We start from the raw sequence: 20,429 nt of genomic DNA on the forward strand, positions 1-20,429 counted from the left end.
GGCCCTCGGTAAGACTTCATGCTGATTGAAAGAAGCTCCGCACTCGCGTTAGTTCAGATATCTTTTTCTTCTCTCACCATTTTGCAGTTAGCCACTTTTCCGGTGGACCAGGACGAATTTTTCCTTCAACCGCGAAGCTTTCTTTCTGAGAAACCCGTTGGGACTCCTTTGTACCTTCGTGCTATAACTTGCGTGACTGTCCCTTTTTCAGTATAAAGTATATTCCTCCACCTTGCGGACTTCCGCAGAACTTATTTGCCAGAAACAAAAGCGAATATTCCCGAGAACATATCAATGCATTTCGCTTTCATGTCAGTGTCCAAATTGACAGAGTGATCTAGCTAGTTGCATGGCATACACAAGGCCATAAGAGTTTTCTACTTCGCTTTACGCTAATGAGTTTTGGACGAATTAGATTTTTTGGAAATGGTGGATCTTATTCAGTACGAGAGCTTTACGTGCGTCGAAGTTGCGATGTGGTCGTGAAACACCTTACAGGTGAGTAAAACTTGCAGCGCGAAGAAGACGATGACGGGAATCGAAAACAAACAGGACGAGTGCTGTATACTGCCAACTCGAAAATCTATTGAAAGAAGAACCAGCTTTTATAACCTGTGAAAAAAAACAAACACCAACAATACCCGAAAAAGGTTAACAGGCATGCGTACTGCCCACAAGTAGAGGTGCTCATATAAAAATTTATCTCTAGTTTTGTTAGGCTCAGTGACGGTGCGCTAACATATTTATCTCTTGCTTTGGTTTTCCAAGTTTACTTCTCTCTCATTTATTGTCGCCGTCATATTTCAGTGCTTCCTCAACCTCTCCGACGACATATTTGCCAATATCGCTTACTTTATTCTTGTTTATCAGCTTTGGGAGTTCAGCGAATTCTATCCGATTTCTTGAGTTCGGCACCTTCATGGTTTGCTTTGTCGTTTCTTTATTAGGTGCTTTGTTACTTAAGAAAGCTTATCTCCTGGTTGATGTGCTGTCTTACCTCCCACTTGAATTGCTGCTTCTGAAATCAGCCTTGTTACGATTTCAACCGTTACCTCTTTGTTATGATCACCTTCCTGTTCTAAAGCTACATTTTGGTTTGTGAGCAGCAGCCTGAATTCCTGTGCTTTTACCTTAACTGCCTATAGGTTGACCGCTTTCTTGTTGACACATTTTGCTCCTTCTCTGTTCAAATTGAGAGCACACTAATACTTAGAGTTCGCGCAGTTAATTCTGCTGTCCGTTCGCACATTCACTGAGCATGAAAAATTTGGATCACTCATCGGGAAAAAGGAACAAAACGGAATACATGCAAATAAAAAAAAGTCAAACTTAATGCCTATAGTTTTACGCGTAGTGGATACACGTGATGCTACCTTAATTTTCTGACTGTACTTCAACTTAAGCCACGAGTTTCTTCTCTTCCTGTGGTGAGAAGAGATTTTAAACTGGCAATACTGGAAACTATCTGGCCCTTCTTCACTAAAAATAGCGAGTGCGCCCCCTACTGAGGAAGGCATGTTCCCCACGCACTGCTAAGTTTCGTAAACAACCTGAGCAGAGAGGAACTGTAGTCGAGAGGACTCTCGCACTATTGCAAGTTCGACATCAAATTTAGTTCGAAGAGTGGCCGGCCTTTGAAGCAAAGCTGGTTCTCAAAAGAAGCAAAGATTTCATGGTGAATTATGGAGTTATACGTACTTTCTTTCGGGGCACAAATCATTTCATTTAATTTGGGCAGACGTCATGTACGATGGCGATCCAAACGACGGTTTCTTTCTTTTAAGCCAAAAGCGTTCTGTGCCAAGCTCCAGTTAAAATTAGTGCCATGTATATCAGAGGATACTAGAATACGGCTGAGTGGGATGAGCGGCTGGGCCGGCGCATACTTTGCAGCGAGGCGCGCGACGACGAAAAATACTGTGGTGGCGCTGCGATCGAAGTGGATTGGGTCACATCAAGGTCGCGCCGTTGGAAACTGCTGGCGATACTTCTCGGAAGGGTCCTTTTTACTACTTCGCGCCCTGGTATGTGCGCGAGGACCCCTTACACGGTGTTTATAATTGCATATTACATGAGTTTATGCCTTAGGAATCGATGCCTTTCTTTCTCTTCTTTATTTCATTTTATTTTTTAATGCCCCTCGATGATAGCGCGTGCATTGCGGCCGCAGTGTCGCCTTTCATTCTACTATGTCATTGCACGGTTCCCTTTGGAGAACAAATATTCTTCCTGTTATTCAAGCAGCATGTATCTCTCGTGTGTATTTCTGCGCATATAGTTTTCCATGAATAGGTCTTGCCAAACGCAGACGGAAAAACATATGTAAACTTCCTGCTTGCTGCTTCAAACAAATGAAACATATCTGACCCATCCGGCACCCTGTACTCAGATTTACGGAAAGTACTCTTATAGAAGAGAAAAAGCTACAGTGCAACATTCCATTCACATTTCCGTCTTCCTGGCGTAACAGAATGAGGAGTAATTGGTACGAGTTCTTGAATTGCGGTCAGACCTTGAGTGCCGAAAACAGTTGTAGGTAGCCGTTATATATACTAATATTTAACCCGTAAGCCGTGTGGAATTTTTGTCCAGTCCATGCTTAGCAACAACCAAAAACAAAAGAAAGGAAAGGCGGCGCGGTAGCCTAACCAGTGGCTACGTAGTGGATATGGCATTGCGTTACTACAATCGAGCTCACGGGTTCAAACCAGGTCGCGCAATTCGATCGGAACGAAATGAAAAAAAAAAGAAAAACACGTGTACTTCTGTTTAGGTGCAAGTTAAAGAACCCCAGGTGATAAGAACTGAACAGGGTGTTTCATAATCATATCGTCAGACGTAAAACGTATTTTAATTAGAGAAATACAAAAAATGAAGTAGCTGCGTCCGTCGACTTTTTCGGGGCTGTAAAAGAAAAATTATTCTCGAGTCTGCTTTCTGAGAAAAACACTTTACGCTTCATACCTAAATTTAATGCCGTTCCCAACTGTTCACCCGCTCAATTATAAGCAGCTTGTGTATTATAAACGGTTGCTTTCAGTTATCCGGTGCACTATCATAAGTACAACAATGAAGCAATTAAAGGAACGGCATGCGTCACATACATGTAGAGATATTTGTCGATATGCTGTGTTCGTTGAAGGTAGGTGTGGTACCACATAGGGCACCCAGTTTTAATGGGTTGCAGACGTGGTGAGACTGTCAAAAAATGTTTTCCTTGCCTGAATCAAGTTTGTAGATTTACAGGCTGTCCCAAATCGGGGCGTTTATATTGAACGCCAGCTGCGAACCTGTTCAGCAGAATCGATTAGCACACGTGCGTTAATTCTCTCGGGAACTGGTGCGCCTCTGCGCAATTTAACAGCCCCGACTCTCCAGCAGCACAATCCTTCGGAATAAGAGTCCTGCACTTGCATCGGCTCCTCTCCTCCGAGTCTTCAAAAGTGCTGTTATGTGTTACATTCGAACGTACGGAAACGGCTATTCGATAATTTTTAATAGTGAATTCTGAAGTCGAATACGACCTGCTGAATAGCTCAAGTTTTCTAGCAGCTGTGGTGTATCTGTTTGTAGTTTTCTCGAAATTCTCTTTTTACTTAGCTTCAACTGTTGTTGAATGGGAAGGAAATTTATACCGACAAAACTCTGGCATATGCATTGGCTCCAAAGTTGCTCCAGTACTAACTTTTTCCTAGGTAGGGTTGATAGAACTATTAAAAGTAACCTAGTTGACCCAACAATCAAAGTGCTACGACATGTCGACTTGCTGGTCTTTGTGAAGAATACTAATTTCCAACAACTGGTTAATGATGTACTTCAAGTATTCCACAAATGTGGCTCAGGGTTTGAGTTCACACATGAAGTGCCAGATAAGAACGAGCTACAATTTTCAGATACGAGGCCTAAACTAACTGATAAGCATGCGTGCTGGATGTATTGCCGATGGTCAGAAAAAACAATTTTAAATTTTCACTTCGCACATTTAAAGGTGGTAAAAAAGGGCATTGCCTTTTCGGTTCTATTTTCCGCACTTTCAAAATCGTGTTTTCACCAGACTTCTGAGAGTTTCTTAAAACAACTGGAGCATTTGACAGCGGCAGGTGTTCGGGAGGATGCTATCCGCATGACCGTACAGAAGCTTGTTAAGCGTGTAAAATTAGGAGCGCCCGCAAGAATGAATAATCCAGAGCCTGCCGACAAGAAAAAAAAAAAAAACTTGTTGCAATTCCATATGTACATGAACTATCACACAGTGTCAGGAATGTAGCAGGCAGGTTTGATGTAAAGGTTCTTTTTGTGCCCCAAACAAGATGATCAAAATTTGCGGTAAGATTGATAGCAAGTTGGCCCAGGCTGCCTCCACTCATGCTGGGTGGGAAAGGCTGCACTGTTAAACACATGTGCCCGCCTGCGCACTGTAGAATGGGAGTTGTTTACGCGCTTCCATTTTCCTGCGGTCCCGTCTATATCGGCCAAACAGGTCGATGCCTGAACATTAGATTGTCTGAGCAGAGGCGCTCACTAACGCGTAATGCCTACTCACATGTCGCGCGGCATTGCACTGAGCATGGGTGCACTCGAATCTATGAAGACACCACAATACTTTCCGCGCATAGAAAGACTACGAGGGAGATTATTGAGGCCTACTATATCAGGAAAAAAGGATCGCGTTGTGTAAGCGTGCCATCATTAAATTTGTATGACAGTGAATTTGAATTTTTAAACCGCCTCATAGTGTAGCATTACATTACAGGATTTTGCGTTTTTGCATTCGCACTGATAATGACGCCATTAATGGGAGAGCACGTGGGTATGGGTTGCAGTACAAGTTTGTGTATGCTTTCGAATAAAGTTAGTTGTGAGTTCAGCGCTGTCCTGTGTGTTCCTGCCTTCTGTCTTCGTCGTCTTGCGCTGCCCCTTCAACATGTTCAACCAGCACCAACTCGCCCAAACGTCGATCCTTCTACGGAAAAGACTTTTCGTTATTCCATCCGGAAGAAACAACGGGGCTCGCCGAAAGATTTGACTGCACAGGATCGGCCGGGCAAACTTTGAAAATGCGCGGGACCCACGCCTTTGTGAGGAAAGTGGCCCTTCATCAGAAGTGATTCGTATTTTTTCGGACGATTCAGTGAGAAACGCGAGCGTCTGCAGCCTTTTTTCGCGCTAAATAACGCTCAGCATCCGTGGTCGTAGTTGGAAACGTTCTCTCGCTGCTACGAAAGCCGTGCTTCACGTTGTCTGAGCCTCGCCATTCATGCTTGTGGTTCGGCAGGCTTTATTGTGACGCTGCGCACATTGATTGGCGCACTCGTTTCGTTGCAGTTGAAATCGTTGCCGGCCTCAGACACGAAAGCTGCGCTTCATATGTTAGTTCGGCCCCTCCGTTCAGTGACGCGCATTGCTGGACTTTTTTTTTTTTTTTTTGATTCCGCTGACGAACTCGAGACCAAAAAGGCGGTTCTCGTCGTTTGAGCTCCCGCTGTTCATACTATTCGCGGGGCAGCTTTAGCTTTTATGTAGCGCGCATTGCTGCACGTATTTGTATTTGCGGGGTTGTTAGCAAAGTCTGCAGTTACTGTGCCTTAAGTAAGCACAGTAACGGCAGATATATCTTGAGTACGCCACGTGTGCGCATAATAAATGAGAATGCAGAAATTCGCTAAACACAGTCGAAAATATATTGGGTTCAACGATGTGCAAATATAAGCTGGTTGAAACATTTTGAACGCGGATAGATATGATAAAAGAAACCTCTAACGAAGGGGCGCCCAATGACCCAGACCATTTTCCGCGTTCGACGTTGATAGAACCGTTATGGCCGCGCGCACGGCGGGCTCATATATCAACAGTTCTTATTTTCGAAATTATTTGTGAAATGTCACGGTGTATATTCTCTTCTGTGCCTTGTATCATCTCAAAAAGTTGCGCCACAACAAACCTTAGTTTATTCCTCTTAGGATCACTTCACAGAAGACCAATTTGAAAGCCAAATCCTTCGGAATTACGGAATCAAGAAATTAAGGCCAGATGCATTACCAAGCCTTTATGTAGTAGGAGCAAACGCGCCTTCGACAGTGCATATGTAAGTGGTACACAACCATCGGTTCATACGAAGCCTACACCACACGTCTTTCTCTAAAAACAGTAAAAGGTGAATATCCACATACAAAACACGTACGTTGTTCCAATTTCTCCTGTAGGCTTTGAAGTTCAGATGAAGCTCATCAAAAGGCGCCGTTCGAGAAAAAGACACCCCGTTAGCTCGCTTGCGCACACTACCTCCACCGTTGACACCGCAATCGAAGTGATCGCAGTGGAAGGAGCTTCGGTAAAGCAGTGCAACGTGGATCCGGTAGTTATTGGCGTAACTCATTTATGAACCTCCCCTGTCATAAACACAACCAAATCCTTCAGGCACGCAGCGCAGTGAGCGCAAAAGGGGTGAACTGTACCCTGCAGTGTACCCGGCCTAGGTGCCGCCACTTTCGGCGCCCGGGAGGAGCCGAGAGAAGGAGTGCCGGCATAGGAGGAGGAGAGGAGATGTTACATTTAGATCATTTAGGGGTTTTAGTTTTGTGTAAAGTCCCTTGATATTAAAGGGCTTTAGTATTGTGTGGTGCTAAGAGCTGAAAGGGGGGCGTACGGAGGAAGGTAAGACGAAGAAATTGCGCATTGCACGTAAGCAGTACTTCTCTTTCATGGATGTCCCGAGCGAACCACTTTGGGACAAGTGAAATACACTACTACGTCGCGGTAGTGGTCGTAGCTGCATATCCAAACTTACCATTAATGGTAATGATTTGCATGGGGCGGATCTGGCTGATGCTTTCAATGCTTTCTTTGCAAACGTGAGTACATCGGGTAGTTCCCCAGATGCATGTCAATATGTGAACATGAGGAATGATAAGTCTTTATTTCTGCAGCCAGTCACAGTACACGAAGTGATTTCAATAATCACAAATTTAAACAACAGCAACAGTAGAGATATCGGCGAAATTCAAATAAAACCTGTGAAATATGTCGTAGACGTAATTGCCCCAGTTCTTGCGAATATATTTAATACCTGTCTGACTACATCAAGATTTCCAATAAAAATGCAAATTGCCAAAGTAGTAGTGCTTTTTAAAAAGGGGAATCGAAATGACTTGGGTAATTATCGACCGGTATCTGTCTTGCCAATTTTCTCAAAGGCTTTCGAGAAAATAATTCACTGTAGGGTCTTGAACTTCGTTGAAAGCTCTAATGTATTAGCACCTCACCAATTTGGGTTCCGGAAGAACATGTCAACAGAACTAGCCTTGCTTCACCAAAAGGAATATATTTTAACACAATTTGAAAGCAAAAAAATAGTGATTGGCTTATTTGTCGACTTCTCCAAGGCTTTTGACTTGGTGAATCATGAAGTTTTGCTGGATAAGTTGTATATTTATGGTATACGTGGGTGTGGGTTATATTTACTGCCGCCATATTTATCCCATCGGCGACAAGTTGTCCAAATCAATAACTCATGATCACAAGTTCTTCCACTGCATTGTGGTGTCCCACAAGGCAGCATATTGGGGCCCTTGCTATTTAACCTATATATAAATGATATTGTTAATATTAATCATAATGCAAAATTTATTATATACGCAGATGACACTACCATATTTTTTTCTGATGGTAACGTCGATCACCTTATCTCTAATTGTAATGATACTATAGTTCAGCTACAACATTGGTCCTCCTATAACTCTATGAAGATTAATGAAAACAAAACAAAAGCAGTGATCTTTCGGGCTAAGAATAAGCCAGTCCCTCCTCATGCCGATATTATTTTAAACTCTCATCCTGTAGATATTGCTGACCATTTTAAATGCCTCGGTGTGACATTTACTGCACACATGTCCTGGGAATCCCATGTGCACTCACTAGTAACAAACCTTGCTCGAATAACTGGTCGTCTCAGATACATTCTTTCTGCAAAACTTAAAATACTTATTTATAATTCTCTTTTCTATTCGCATGTTAGCTACTGCCAACTTGTCTGGGGTACAACTACATTTTCGAACCTACAAAAAATTTACGTTATGCAGAAACGATACCTACGCCACGTGTACAATGCCGATTTTAATGCAACAGCTGCAGGTTTTCGCCATAGAGCGCATATTATCACGGCTTATAAATTATACCTCTATCGTTTAAGTACTAGATTTAAATATGAAGTGAGATATGAAGTTTACCTAACCTAGGTAAACTGGCACAATTAGAAAAAAATGAGCACTATTATGTTGCCAGACATAGATAATATTCGAACGTTATTGCACCCCGCTTGACCTCTGGCATAGAGCGTCTATGTTATTCTTTGCCATCACTGTGAAACTATTATCCGTCTACTACTTTCAACTTATTTATTTGTTCCACGGCTAAACTTAGATCTATGTTTGCAGAATAAGAAAACTGATTTACTTATCCTGGCATTTATTTATTTATTTCAATGTTTTCAAATCATTGTGTTATACTTTTGTTTTGCACTGATCAAGTGTTTACATTTGTTTAATGACTGCTTTTCATTGCTGATGCCCAAACGCCGCTCATTACGTGGGGCTGCGGACTCGTCAAGCCGCCTACTGGCAGCTTTTTTTTCCGTTGTCCTCCATCTGTAATGTACATGGTGGAAATAAAGGTTTGACATGTATCGTGGAGGTAGGGGGGGTCGCTCTCGGAAAGTTGGGGGTACGGTAGAAAATGGAGCGCTCGCCCAGTCGCCTGCTTTTCACCGCATGATCGCCATTAGCCCAGAGAGTCCACTAGACAGGCCCGCTCGCCGAATGAGCGTCTGCTCCTATTTGAAGGTGAGTATGTGCTTGCTACCGCTGGCATTACTTCGCCCATCGACCGAAACTAATTAACAACTGCATATTTTGAGACGTGTATTTGTTAATGTGCAACAAAGCTGTAATTGTTTCTTACAATCCACGACGTTTTACTGGTCTCTGAAATGTTTCGGAAAGAGGGATCTACAACTTTTTTTTACCTGCAGGCTGATGTTTTTAGATATTGCAATATTTTCGGCATGGGCCCGCAGAAATAGCCACATACACGACAAAAACTGCGTTGGCTCGGACAATATTGCCTCACGCTAAACGGTCGTTCAGAAAAGGCTCAGAGTGTATGCACTGCGCTCCGCAATTTCACGCAACAGTGCAAGAATGCTTACACTATAGCCTATTCTCTTCAAGGGGGCAGCTAGCATGCGACTTGCACTCCAAAAAACGGTTCACACCCGGTGTGGCGTATCTTTATCTCAACAATAATCGTCGCCAGTCGTGTTTCCGTTCTCCTTCTGGAAATTTCTGCGCTCAGTATAGACTTTGCCACCGAGAATACAACGCTGATAAAGAGCATGCCGTTCGTGACCTTAAGTAGCGGCCGCGCAGCGTGAAAGAAAGAAAAAAAAGGGCGTGCAAGATTATTCTGGGACAAGTATACGCTCGAAATGATTTTAACCGTTTTTATAGCGTTAATAAAATGGTCAACCATAGAACTCTGCCGGTTGCGTGCTCGACAGTTATGCGCATGCAGTCCAACGGCAGACTCACCTGACTGGGTGGGACCATTGATATCAACACGAGGAAAACCGGCTTGATTGCATGCCTCCAGAAGTAGCTGGCTCAGAAGTGTAGTGGTGTTGGAGTAGTCGACGGGCACCTCGCCGCCAGTTCTGTGATATTCTGCCGGAATAAACACGGAAAAAGACTCTTCATGCAAGATTAAAGCAGCGTCGGCGGCTTAAAATTTTGGAATTCATTTCTTTAATACATTCAGATTACCCCCCTGTTTAGTCCTTTAAATTAAAGTTAAAATTGTTGAAAGAGCTACCTTCTCCGATTTTATCGCAGACGCGTGCTTTGTAGTATTTGTCATAACTTTGTTTAAATATTCACGATTTATACCGGGGATAAATTGCCGCACACTTGGTGTTTATATTGATTTTAAGAGAGTGCTTTCGTGTTCTATTGCTTGAAACTAATTAAATATTCTTTGGGAGCACAGCTCTATTTTATGATGTTATTTCGTGATTTTGTATGCATTACCATTCTGTAGTATACAATAGCCTTCTTCGATGCATCCTGCTGCTGCATGTATTAATATCTTGTATGAATTGCTGAACAGGAGGACCCACGAACAATTATATTTCGGCACTTCCTAATGTGCTGTTGAAGATCTATGCTTGATTTATTTTGCCCTACAGATAAACTTCAAACTAAACATCTCTGCAGACAATAGCAGCAAGTCTTTTCCTCCTTCACCAACTGTGATCATGCTCGTAGGAGATGGTTACAGGGGTTACACCACCAATGTTCAGCATAGTGCCGCAGCAAGGAGACGCTTTTCGAGGACAACCGGTGCTGCGCAGCCTGCATTGAAGCTTTTCTGGCAACCCCGGAGGCATAGGTGGGCCAAACTCATGAGTCGGATCCCTCGCACCCGCATTCTTAAACCACTCGCCGTTCGAAGTTCTTCCTCCAGTCAACCAAGTTATGAACAGCGCTGCCTCTCGGCTGAAAAAAAAAAATGCTACGCTTCTGAATGAGTGCGTGACGCTGCCAATGAAGAGGTGGCGCTTGCCATCCACTTCCAGGAGTAGAGGGCTGAGTGGAGGAACGTTCTGGATGGAATGTGGGGGTCAGACTCAGACCAACCCATATGAGTCCGGGTGAACTCTAGTGGATCGTCAGACACCGGGCGATGTGTGCTGTTCATTCTTACGTGGCAAGCTTGAGAGCGCTCCACTCGCGGCCCTTCAAGCGGCCATGTCACATGCTTCGTAAAAAAAAAGAAAGTATTCTTCGGTCTTTCTTATTTAGGACGCAGAAAAATTATTTCGTAAAAAGCAGGAAGATAGAAGGTGTTGCATTAAATATTTACTTCCGCCCTCGACAGGAATCTGATTGCAAGATTTTCTCTATAGGTTTACTCTATAGTAAATACTTGCAAACTTCCGTAATTAATTACTTTTTATGCAACCATATTCAGGAAGAACACCAAAACTAAAGTTAGATCGATGAGTGACCGCGATGTCAAACAAAAGAGAAATGAGTCACCTGCTAGCACCACTCCGCCACACTTTTGTTTTTTGAGCACAGAGCACCAGGAACGGGTACTGCGGGTTCCTTACCGTTTGGCGTCTCCACGTGGTAGTCCTCGATGTCCTTGAAATGCGGTAGCACGTCCTCGTACGCCCAACCCTTGGCTCCGTATTCGTTAGCCCAGCGATCAAAGTCACGTGGGTGACCGCGCGTGTAGAACATGAAGTTTAGGACGCTGGAGCCACCGAGAACCTTGCCGCGTGAGATGGAGAACCGCTGCACACGGATTAAAGAAACAATTGAGGGGAAAAAAGATCACCGCCCCTTCTAGTCCGTGAAGATTGTCGAACAGCGAAGCTGTGTTAGTTACACAGAGTGTTACACCATGCAAGTCAAACTTCGCAAGCAGTCTATATTGTGAATCTTTTGTTTCAACATCATTTAACCTTGTTTTCACTTTCGCGTGGTGCGCATGCTTTAGGAGAGTTTTTTTTTTTTTTTGAGGTCCTCTGTTTTTTTTTTAGCGTGTGAGGTCTCCGTGTATGTTTTGCCGCGTTTTTTTTTGCGTGTAAGTTGATCCGCTCCCCTCCCCCTTTTTTTTTGCGCTGACGCTTACGGTAGGCAGCTTCTTCCTCAGTAGTACGCACTACTCGTGGTCTTCCCCTAGTTGTAGCAGGTCACTTGTACCACCAAGTGTTACACCATGCACATCAAAGTTCGCAAGCAGTCTATATTCGCAATCTTGTTTCACCATTCGTTCATCTCCCGGCGCTGCCGATGTGTTTCCGTGTCTCGGGCGCGCACTTCGGTATCGGCCTTCCGGCGCTGCCGTTTAAACTCGGCACCTCTTGCGCGCAGCTCGGGGTCGGCCCGACAACGACGAGTCCGTTCACGAGCCAACCCTCGCTGACGCTCGCGGTAGCCAGCTTCTTCCTCAGGAGTACGCGCAATTCGTGGTCTTCCCATAGTTGTAGCTGGGAGGAATGTGCGGAACCACTAATCCAAAGCTCCGCATATTGGGCGCAAGGCCCACCACTGGAGATGCGGGCGTTGAAATCGTTTTGACGATTGGTCGGATTGGTTTGGCGATTGACGCGGCTGCCGGCACTTCTTGCTGGCGAAAGAAGTGCCGCCATCGACGCGCTCCTAGTATCGCCTTTCCATCGCAGCGCACTGTTTGTTGGCCGCAAACCACCAGCATAACATTGGTTTCTTTCGTGACAGGGTGGAATCAATCGCCGATAAATTCGATGCCTATCTGGCTCGATCGCCGAAAATGCACCGTGTGGCAACAGTATAAGATTTGCGTTCAAGACTGCATTCTCACAGGGGTAAAGGAGTCACTACAACCCCTTTTTCCCTGTGGAGCTTTTTTCGCCCTCTCCCGCTAGGTCACGTAGCCCTTTTTAGCGAAGTCCGACAACGACGGCACAGGTTCCGCAGGAACATCTTCGCTGTAAAAGAAAAAAAAAAACATGGAAAGAGCGAGCAAGCGATTCTGAGAATACTAGGAATGAGAAGGGACAGACAGACAGACAAAGAACTTTATTAATGGTCCTGAGGAACCGGCGTTAGGGTACCTCCCTTTTCAGGGAGTCCCCGTAGCCGTCGCGGGCCGCACCCACGTCGGGGTCGGAAGATCGTGGTCCTCCGCCCTGTCGCAGGCCCTCTGGACAGCCCGTAGTTGCTCTGAGAGGTCGCCGCTCTTAAGGGCTTAAGGGAAATATCCGATCCATCTTTGAAGAGGACACTTCTGTGCTTTTACCAATCGCTTTTGGAGACCTCAAAATCGGATACAGACGCGCACGCCGAAAAGGCATGTATTAGGTACAGTGCTGCGTAGACATTGTTCTTAAATTTCTGGGCCGACAACAGCTTCAGAATACGATACGCTGGAACTCCACTGCTTCGAACGGTTTTCCGATATCAGCTGCCATCAGAACGCTTTAGCAGAACGCTTAAGGCCGATCGGTCACTGAATTTTCGTTGCAAGTTCACACTAGATATTCGCACTTGATTTAACAAATGCTAACAGTCATTGAATGGTAAAAGTATTTGTGACGACCAATTATCAGACGCTTAACATTTATTCGCCGGTATGGGAAGTGCAGTGTGCACGACAGTGCCCAACGCTGCCATATGATTCGCATATCCTCAGGAACCACTGCCAAATGTGGAATACGAATGCAACGTCACTGATCTAAGCTGCTCGTAATACTTTATCCTGCTTTCTTCAGTGTTCGACTTTGCAGCAATCGCTGAACCGCTGAATGACTAAGCGCAGTTTTTCTGTTGACCACGAGGCCACAGACAGGAATGCCTCTGTGCCTGCTCTGACAGGGACGGAATGCAAAAGCGCTTATCTGCATATATTTACGTTCAACGAAAAACATTAGACTTTTAAAATTGTCGTTAAACGTTAAAGCGCCCTGCTTGGCTCATGGAGGCACTTTGATACGCTAAACCCAATATATTTTCAGTAACTGAACATACTGGTTGTGTTGCTTTCACAATGTACACTTTTTTTTTTTTTTGCTGAACGGCTACGAGCGTGTCGAACATGACGTTAATGGAAAGCAGTTACTAGGCGGTGATCATACTTTACCGCACACAACGCAAGTTTACGTAAGCTAGTCACAAAATTTGTTAGTTTTATTCAATGATAGCTTTGCTGAACTTTAGTTAGTGATCAACGCAAACGCCCCGCGAAGACGCTTAAACGCGCACTTCGCCGTAGATACTGATATGCGACATTTTTCTGGGCAAGTATCTGCAGAGATGACACATTATTAAACTCTGTCCTGCGCTTTATCACGGGGCGTTTCCGTCTGAGCCCTTTTCTGTGCTACCAGCGCACTCTTTCAATATGCCCTAGATTGAGCCTCCAATTTTATCATATAAAGGAATGCCCGCAGTTGTCGAAGAAAAGTTTACAATGTTTCCTAGTTGTTATTTTGAAACAAGTTATAGATATAATATATACACATCCCGCTGCCCTATAAAACAAAAATATGGCCGGATAGTGGTCTATAGCTTTCCGGAAAAGAGACATGTCTAATCTTCGTTACAAAGTGGTCGCCGTTCATTTTTTTCTTTTTTGCCCGTTTCGTGCATGTATATACCTACGCTGTTGCGAAGTACTGACCAACCATGCGTGCCTGTTGCAGTGGCAAAAGAGCGGGCCTTTTAGTTTTTCAGCTGTACAGAATGGATTGCGTTCTTTTTACTGGAAGTAAGCGCTGACGTCACTGCCCGAGGCAAGGAAAAAGTGTAATATGACTAATGAAATATATTTGAAGGGTGGGCAGATATTCAAAGTTCCGAATGCAAATCGAACTTTACGCTCTAACATTTCGTACTACAAACTGAACTATTTGGTGTTTTCGAATATCTGAAACAAACTAAATGTGTCATAACAACCGGCTGTTATTGTTTTGTAACTGTTCTCCGCATGCTTAACAATGCATCACAAATTAGAGAACTTAAACAAAGACAAGTGCGCTTGATGAAATAAACACACATAATGGAAGTTTTCTGTTTCACGGGGGAAACCTACATGACATCCCGTTAGGTTTGTTTGTAATCAGTGATTTAGTTTAGCAGTGCAGCATTTTTATCACTTACGCTGTGACCAGTGACGTTTTTACAGAAAGGCTGTATACCTCTACCGTCCAAGGAAATTTTCGTGTCGTTGTAAGCAAAAAACTCCCCATTTGTGGGCCGATCCCGGCGATAGTGCAATGCCGGGCCGACCCGCGGCAGAGGTGCAGTTCGCCAGTAAGGGGCCCACATACACATCTTCGCTGGTCATCCTTCTTCACAGAGTTGAAGGGCACTGAGATTTTTCTTGCAACGAGCTCAGCTACATGTGATTACTGCACGAGAGTCCTTCAGCAGCATTGTTTTATTTTTCTTTTCTGCATCTTCGAATCGTTTTTAGACAAGCATCTTTTTTAGCGTTTCTGTAAGGCTCTATTCCATACTGCAGCCATTAATTCTTGGAAAGCTCCTTTGCAACCACTATAACGGTTATGAGAGGCTATTCGTACAGGTTGTAATGACACTCAGTAATCCTGTGTGTACAGCTGATTGCTTACCTCCGATGGATAGCTTTTTCTTTATTGGATACGCATTCCTGCTGTAAATACGTATACGTGTCTGCGTTTCACTATTCGATTCAATAAGATATATACAGCTTACTATTCGTATGTGATTCGAGAACACTCATATTCGCTCAACTAATATTAATGCTAGGATTCGGCGTTTTCTGACTGAATTATGAACGACAATGAGATGCTTGTGTAATCGCTGCCACTCAGTGCACTTCTGCACTTTCTTTGCACAGGTGGTATTATGTTTACATGCTTTGCACTAACTTATTCTACAGGTGGCGCGCAGATCTCGGTGTCAATGCACATCACCCGCATTGACAGCGATTCTGCCGAGACTGACCGCGTAGCCCTGTTCCATTGGACCATCCGCAGACGTCGGGTAGTCAAGGTCCATTGAGATCGTTTTAGCTTTCTCACTTGACCCGACTTCAGGCTCGCTTCCGAAGAAGGTTAGGAGAGTATGAAATGTCTCAACAATGAGTTGTCGAACTAGACGGTTGAATTCGCGCGTCAAGATTCAGTTACCTGTTCTCGGAAGGAGAGGGCGGCGTTCTTCTGCGGGACGCTCCAGTAGTCCCAGTCGTCATGACCTCTCAAGTTAAACGGTGCGACAGCCGGAATTTGACGCGAAGCGGTCTCCAGTCCCCCGGCTTCGAGAAGCAGCACGGTTACTTCGGGATTTGCCGAGAGTCGGTTGGCGATGACGCAGCCGGCCGAGCCACCACCCACTGCGCATAAAGTAATGACGTAATCTTTCGAGTAGCATGACATGGAACACTCAAACTGACTTCAAGAGGCAATAAGTGGCTTAGCCCATACGTGCCGCATGAAAGTGCTGAACGAGATTTAATGTTGCACGAGAAAGATTTTTAACTGGTTACCGAATAAATTGACAGATCTGAATACACATATCACGAATAAGCTTTGTTTAATTTGAAATTGAATAATTTTGGGGTTTCATGCGAGAAGATTACAATCTCATTAAGAAGAACGCCACAGTGCATGCCTATGCATTATGTTTGACCACCGAGAGCTGTTTAATGGGCACTTAAATCTAAGTACGCGAACGTTTTTGCATTCGGCCCTCACCAGAAGGCGGCCACCGCGGCTGGTGTTGAACCAGTGACGCAGTGGCAACGAGTGACTCAGTGGCGCAATGCCATAGCTCGTAAGCTACCGTGGTAGATCTTAAAATGGAGTCCTCTGTTCCGTCTCACACGGGGAAAAAAAGCATATCAACAGAGCCAACGAACGCTGGACCAGGTGTATTTGTGTGCTCCCTCAGGGTGCACCGTGTGCCATGAAGCCCGAGCAGATGACACGTTAACGATCGAGGGCAGTGTGTGGCATGAATGCGCAACCCTTCCATGGTACCACCAGCAAAAATCAAGACGGTGACACAACGCTGTATTCATTGCATGCCGAGAAGTAAGTCTATGTGGACGAAAATAGAGGAATGAGAACACACACGGCACGTACTTTCAACAGAGCAATTATTGACGATAGACCTGTGTCCATGAGTAAATACTGGGTGTGGTGAAGTAAAACAAAAAAGTCAGCTTCGCCTCAACTGCGTAGCAGTGACAACTATTAGCCGGACGAACAAATTGCGCGCAGAAATACATTGTTCTGTGCATAATATGAGTCGCAAATAATCCTAACGACATGCGAGTGGCATGCGGATCACTTTACTTCCCGAGGTTGTTTATGTAGACCGCCTGTAGCCGGCTACTTTAATGAAGCTAAGCATTCTTCTCCAAATTAATCCACAGTTCGGGGTGCATCAGTGCATCACGATTTACGTTGGCGTTGTGTGCCGATCCCAGAGATAGTGCAGCCTACGATAATGTGCCACAGGGGGCCACTGTACGTGCAATGGTAATGGGACCTGTTCCCCTTCATGTTCTGTATGGACATAAGTATACATATAGTTCAATGAACAAAATAAACAGACACAGGCCGGATTTGAGCAGAGGAAATGTAACACCGGAGCGCGATACTATAACCATTACACATGCGTCAATTGGCGAAATAGGTCATTATGAATTCCCTGCGAGCAAGTCACCATGCTAAGATGCAACTCTTCGCAGTCCCTAGATGTCAACTGCAATTTAGATGTCAACTGCCAAATCTTGTTTTTTTATCAAAGGCTGTTGAATATAATTCTGGTGTTTTACGTGCCAAAACCGCGATTTGATTATGAAGCACGGTGGGTGACTCCCGATTAATTTTGATCACCAGGGGATCTTTAACGTCCTCCCAATGCACAGGACAGGGGCGTTTGTGCATTTAGCGCCCTTAGAAATGCGGCCGGGATATGATCCGCGACCTCGTGCTTAGCAGCGCAACACCACAGCCGCTAGGCCACCGCTGCGGGTGATCCAGCACTGTTCTGAGCCACAGACAAAAGGGAGTCGGGTGAAGTGAACCCGCCTAGTGAGCCCAGCCGAGCACATGCTTTAAGATCGGCCCGAATCCATGTGCAGTTGTGTAGTAGAGACAGCACAAAGCTGCGTCAGGTCAGATTCCTTGGGACTTTCCCTCGCCACACTCTTAAGCCCACTGCGTTGCAGCGATGCATCTGTTCTGGCTTTCCGGCCTCTGGGAAACCACCACATTTGTGGCGAATCTGCTATTGCGGCAACATACAATATGGAGAAAGTCCACGTCAAAACGTCCGCTTCTAATGTCGACCGAAAGTTAATATTGCAATTACTAGCGTTCTGTGGACGCAGAAGTATGCGAGATCATACCGCCCCTTGGACTAGGTTCTTTAGGCTACAGCACAGGACCGACAGGGACAGCGCCGGCCTATTTACAGAGAAGCAAATATGTGAAGCACATGAATGAACCAAAACACCCAAATATAAAGTGCTTGGTATTTTTGCATTGGCTTGGCTGAGGCAAGAAACCTACTAATCAATGAGAACGGAAAAAAACTGTTTTTGTATTATATCTAGCGAAAAGGCGCTAACGCTCTCCCACTTCCGTGGCAGACAGTTTTACAGCGGAGCTGTTATACGTTAGGTTCTGGCGGTTAGTGTGCGCAAGCAAGAAAAATGGCGACCACCCCAGAGCTAAAAGAGTTAAAGCATAAAGCAACAGGGTACCGCCGGGTATGCCCCAGGTGCGCGTAATATCGAGAAATGTCAAAACGTATGGTGATAAAAAAATGTGGTAATAAAAAAGTAAAACAGGAATAGACACTGTTTAGTGTGGATTGCGCTTTGACGTCGCGGGTTCCTAGGCAAACCCCGTAACCTTATTTCAGCTCCTTTCGACCCGTGCATTGGGTAGGCCGCATGCGGCGATGACTGCGGCAGAACAGCGCGCCTATACGAAGAACACCGTCATGAACAGAAGCGGGAATGTGCGCGGCGACGGCGGGCGGCACGTAGTAGGGACGAAGATCGTGCCGCAAATGCCAATCGTATGCACCTTTAGTTGGATCACCCCTACCGACTCAAGTTGAGTTGAGTTGAGTTGTTGTAGGCTACTGGTGGGATTAGCCTTGCAGTTGCTGCCGGCAATTGCTCCACCGTAGAGACACTTAAACTAAATAAATCACATAATCAGACACAGACCTCACAATTACAAATGGTTGCTCCTCAGTTCACCATGTGGAGGCCAAATCAGTGTCCTGTAGGTAATTTAAAAGAAGGCGAGAGACCTCCTTCCTACACAACCGGTTCCCGCGCGGGAAAACAAAGTCCTGAAGAAAACTGTGAGGAACTCCTGTCTTCTTGAGGGACCCGAATAACACTCTCCTTTCCGCGTTAAACATAGTACAGCACATTAAGTAATGTTCTATGTCACCGCACACACCACACGTTGAACATAAGGGTGATAACGCCAGGCCAGTCTTATACATCCACGCAGGGATACGAGCAGAGCCTGTGCGAATGCGGAGCAATAAGGTGGCTTGGTTTCTTTTGAGAACCTTGATCACACATGGCTTGTGAGGTGAGCTCCACAAAGAACTGAAGTGGCAAAACACCGCTTCTCTGAAGAGTCTGTTGTCCTCTTGAGGTACTCTTCTCAATGGTTTCCCGGACAGCGCTCTATAGGCGAGGCTGTCCGCCATCTCGTTGCCTATGATACCTATGTGCGAAGGCACCCATTGGAAACGTATGGAGAAGCCTTTGATATGGAGATTGTGCACCGAGCGTAGGGAGCTAAGACATAAGGCATCAGTAGGGAACCCGTACTCTAACCTTTGAAGGGCAGATTTTGAATCTGTAAGAATGACAACAGTTTGGGGCGTACAAAACCGTAGTTTCTTTAGAGCTGCCTCAATGGCAACGCTTTCGGCCGTTGTGGAGGACACGACTGCAGTGAAGCGAGCAGACCAATCATACTTCAAAGAGGGAATGTGAAAAGCAGCTGCACTAGATCCTTTGACCTTGTCCACAGAGCCATCAGTAAAGATTTGAAGATGACGCGCATATTCAGTCTCAAGATGTTCCAGTACGAGCGAACGCGTTGCCGCCAGAGGAGAACTCCGCTTAGCGCGTACGTGAGGAATTGTCAACGAACAATCGAGGCTCGCGAATGACCAAGGTGGTTTCAACCTCTTAGTTGGACCTCTAGCGTCAAGACCCAGGTAACCAAGAGTATTTAGTGCCAAGTGCGCTCGGGACTCAGATCTCTTTCGAAGGCGCTGTAGAAGGGCTCGGCCGGCTGCCGTCTGTTTGAGGCGGCCAATTTCTTATGAATCCCCTTTCTTATGAATTAGGATTATGTTAGCGTTTTTCCAAGATTCCGGTACGCTCGAAGTCATGAGGCATTGCGTATACAGGGTGGCCAGTTTCTCTAGAACAATCTGCGCACCATCCTTCAACAAATCTGCTGTTACCTGATCCTCCCCAGCTGTCTTCCCCTTTTGCATAGCTCCCAAGGCTTTCTTTACTTCTTCCGGCGTTACCTGTGGTATTTCGAATTAGACTATTCTCTCTTCCATTATCGTCGTGGGTGCCACTGGTACTGTATAAATCTCTATAGAACTCCTTAGCCACTTGAACTATCTCATCCATATTACTAATGATATTGCCGGCTTTGTCTCTTAACGCATACATCTGATTTTTGCCAATTTCTAGTTTCTTCTTCACTGCTTTTAGGCTTCCTCCGTTCCTGAGAGCATGCTCAATTCTATCCATATTATACTTCCTTATGTCAGCCCTCTTACGCTTGTTGATTAACTTCGAAAGTTCTGCGAGTTCTATTCTAGCTGTAGGGTTAGAGG

At 45.1% G+C, this 20,429-nt stretch overlaps 1 protein-coding gene across 1 annotated transcript in view; it reads right to left on the bottom strand.

Annotated features, from left to right (window-relative positions):
- The window catches only part of LOC126548560 (L-sorbose 1-dehydrogenase-like), a 49,064-nt gene that overhangs the window by 22,754 nt on the left and 5,881 nt on the right, over positions 1-20,429 (bottom strand). Inside the window, exons 2-4 of the mRNA XM_050196785.3 lie at positions 15,713-15,915; positions 11,165-11,351; positions 9,585-9,716 (exon numbers count right to left, since the gene is read on the bottom strand). Coding sequence (XP_050052742.2) covers positions 9,585-9,716; positions 11,165-11,351; positions 15,713-15,915 — 522 coding nt within the window. The remainder of the gene's footprint in view (positions 1-9,584; positions 9,717-11,164; positions 11,352-15,712; positions 15,916-20,429) is intronic.

This window comes from Dermacentor andersoni, chromosome 1 (assembly GCF_023375885.2).
Source record: "Dermacentor andersoni chromosome 1, qqDerAnde1_hic_scaffold, whole genome shotgun sequence".
Taxonomy (NCBI): domain Eukaryota; kingdom Metazoa; phylum Arthropoda; class Arachnida; order Ixodida; family Ixodidae; genus Dermacentor; species Dermacentor andersoni.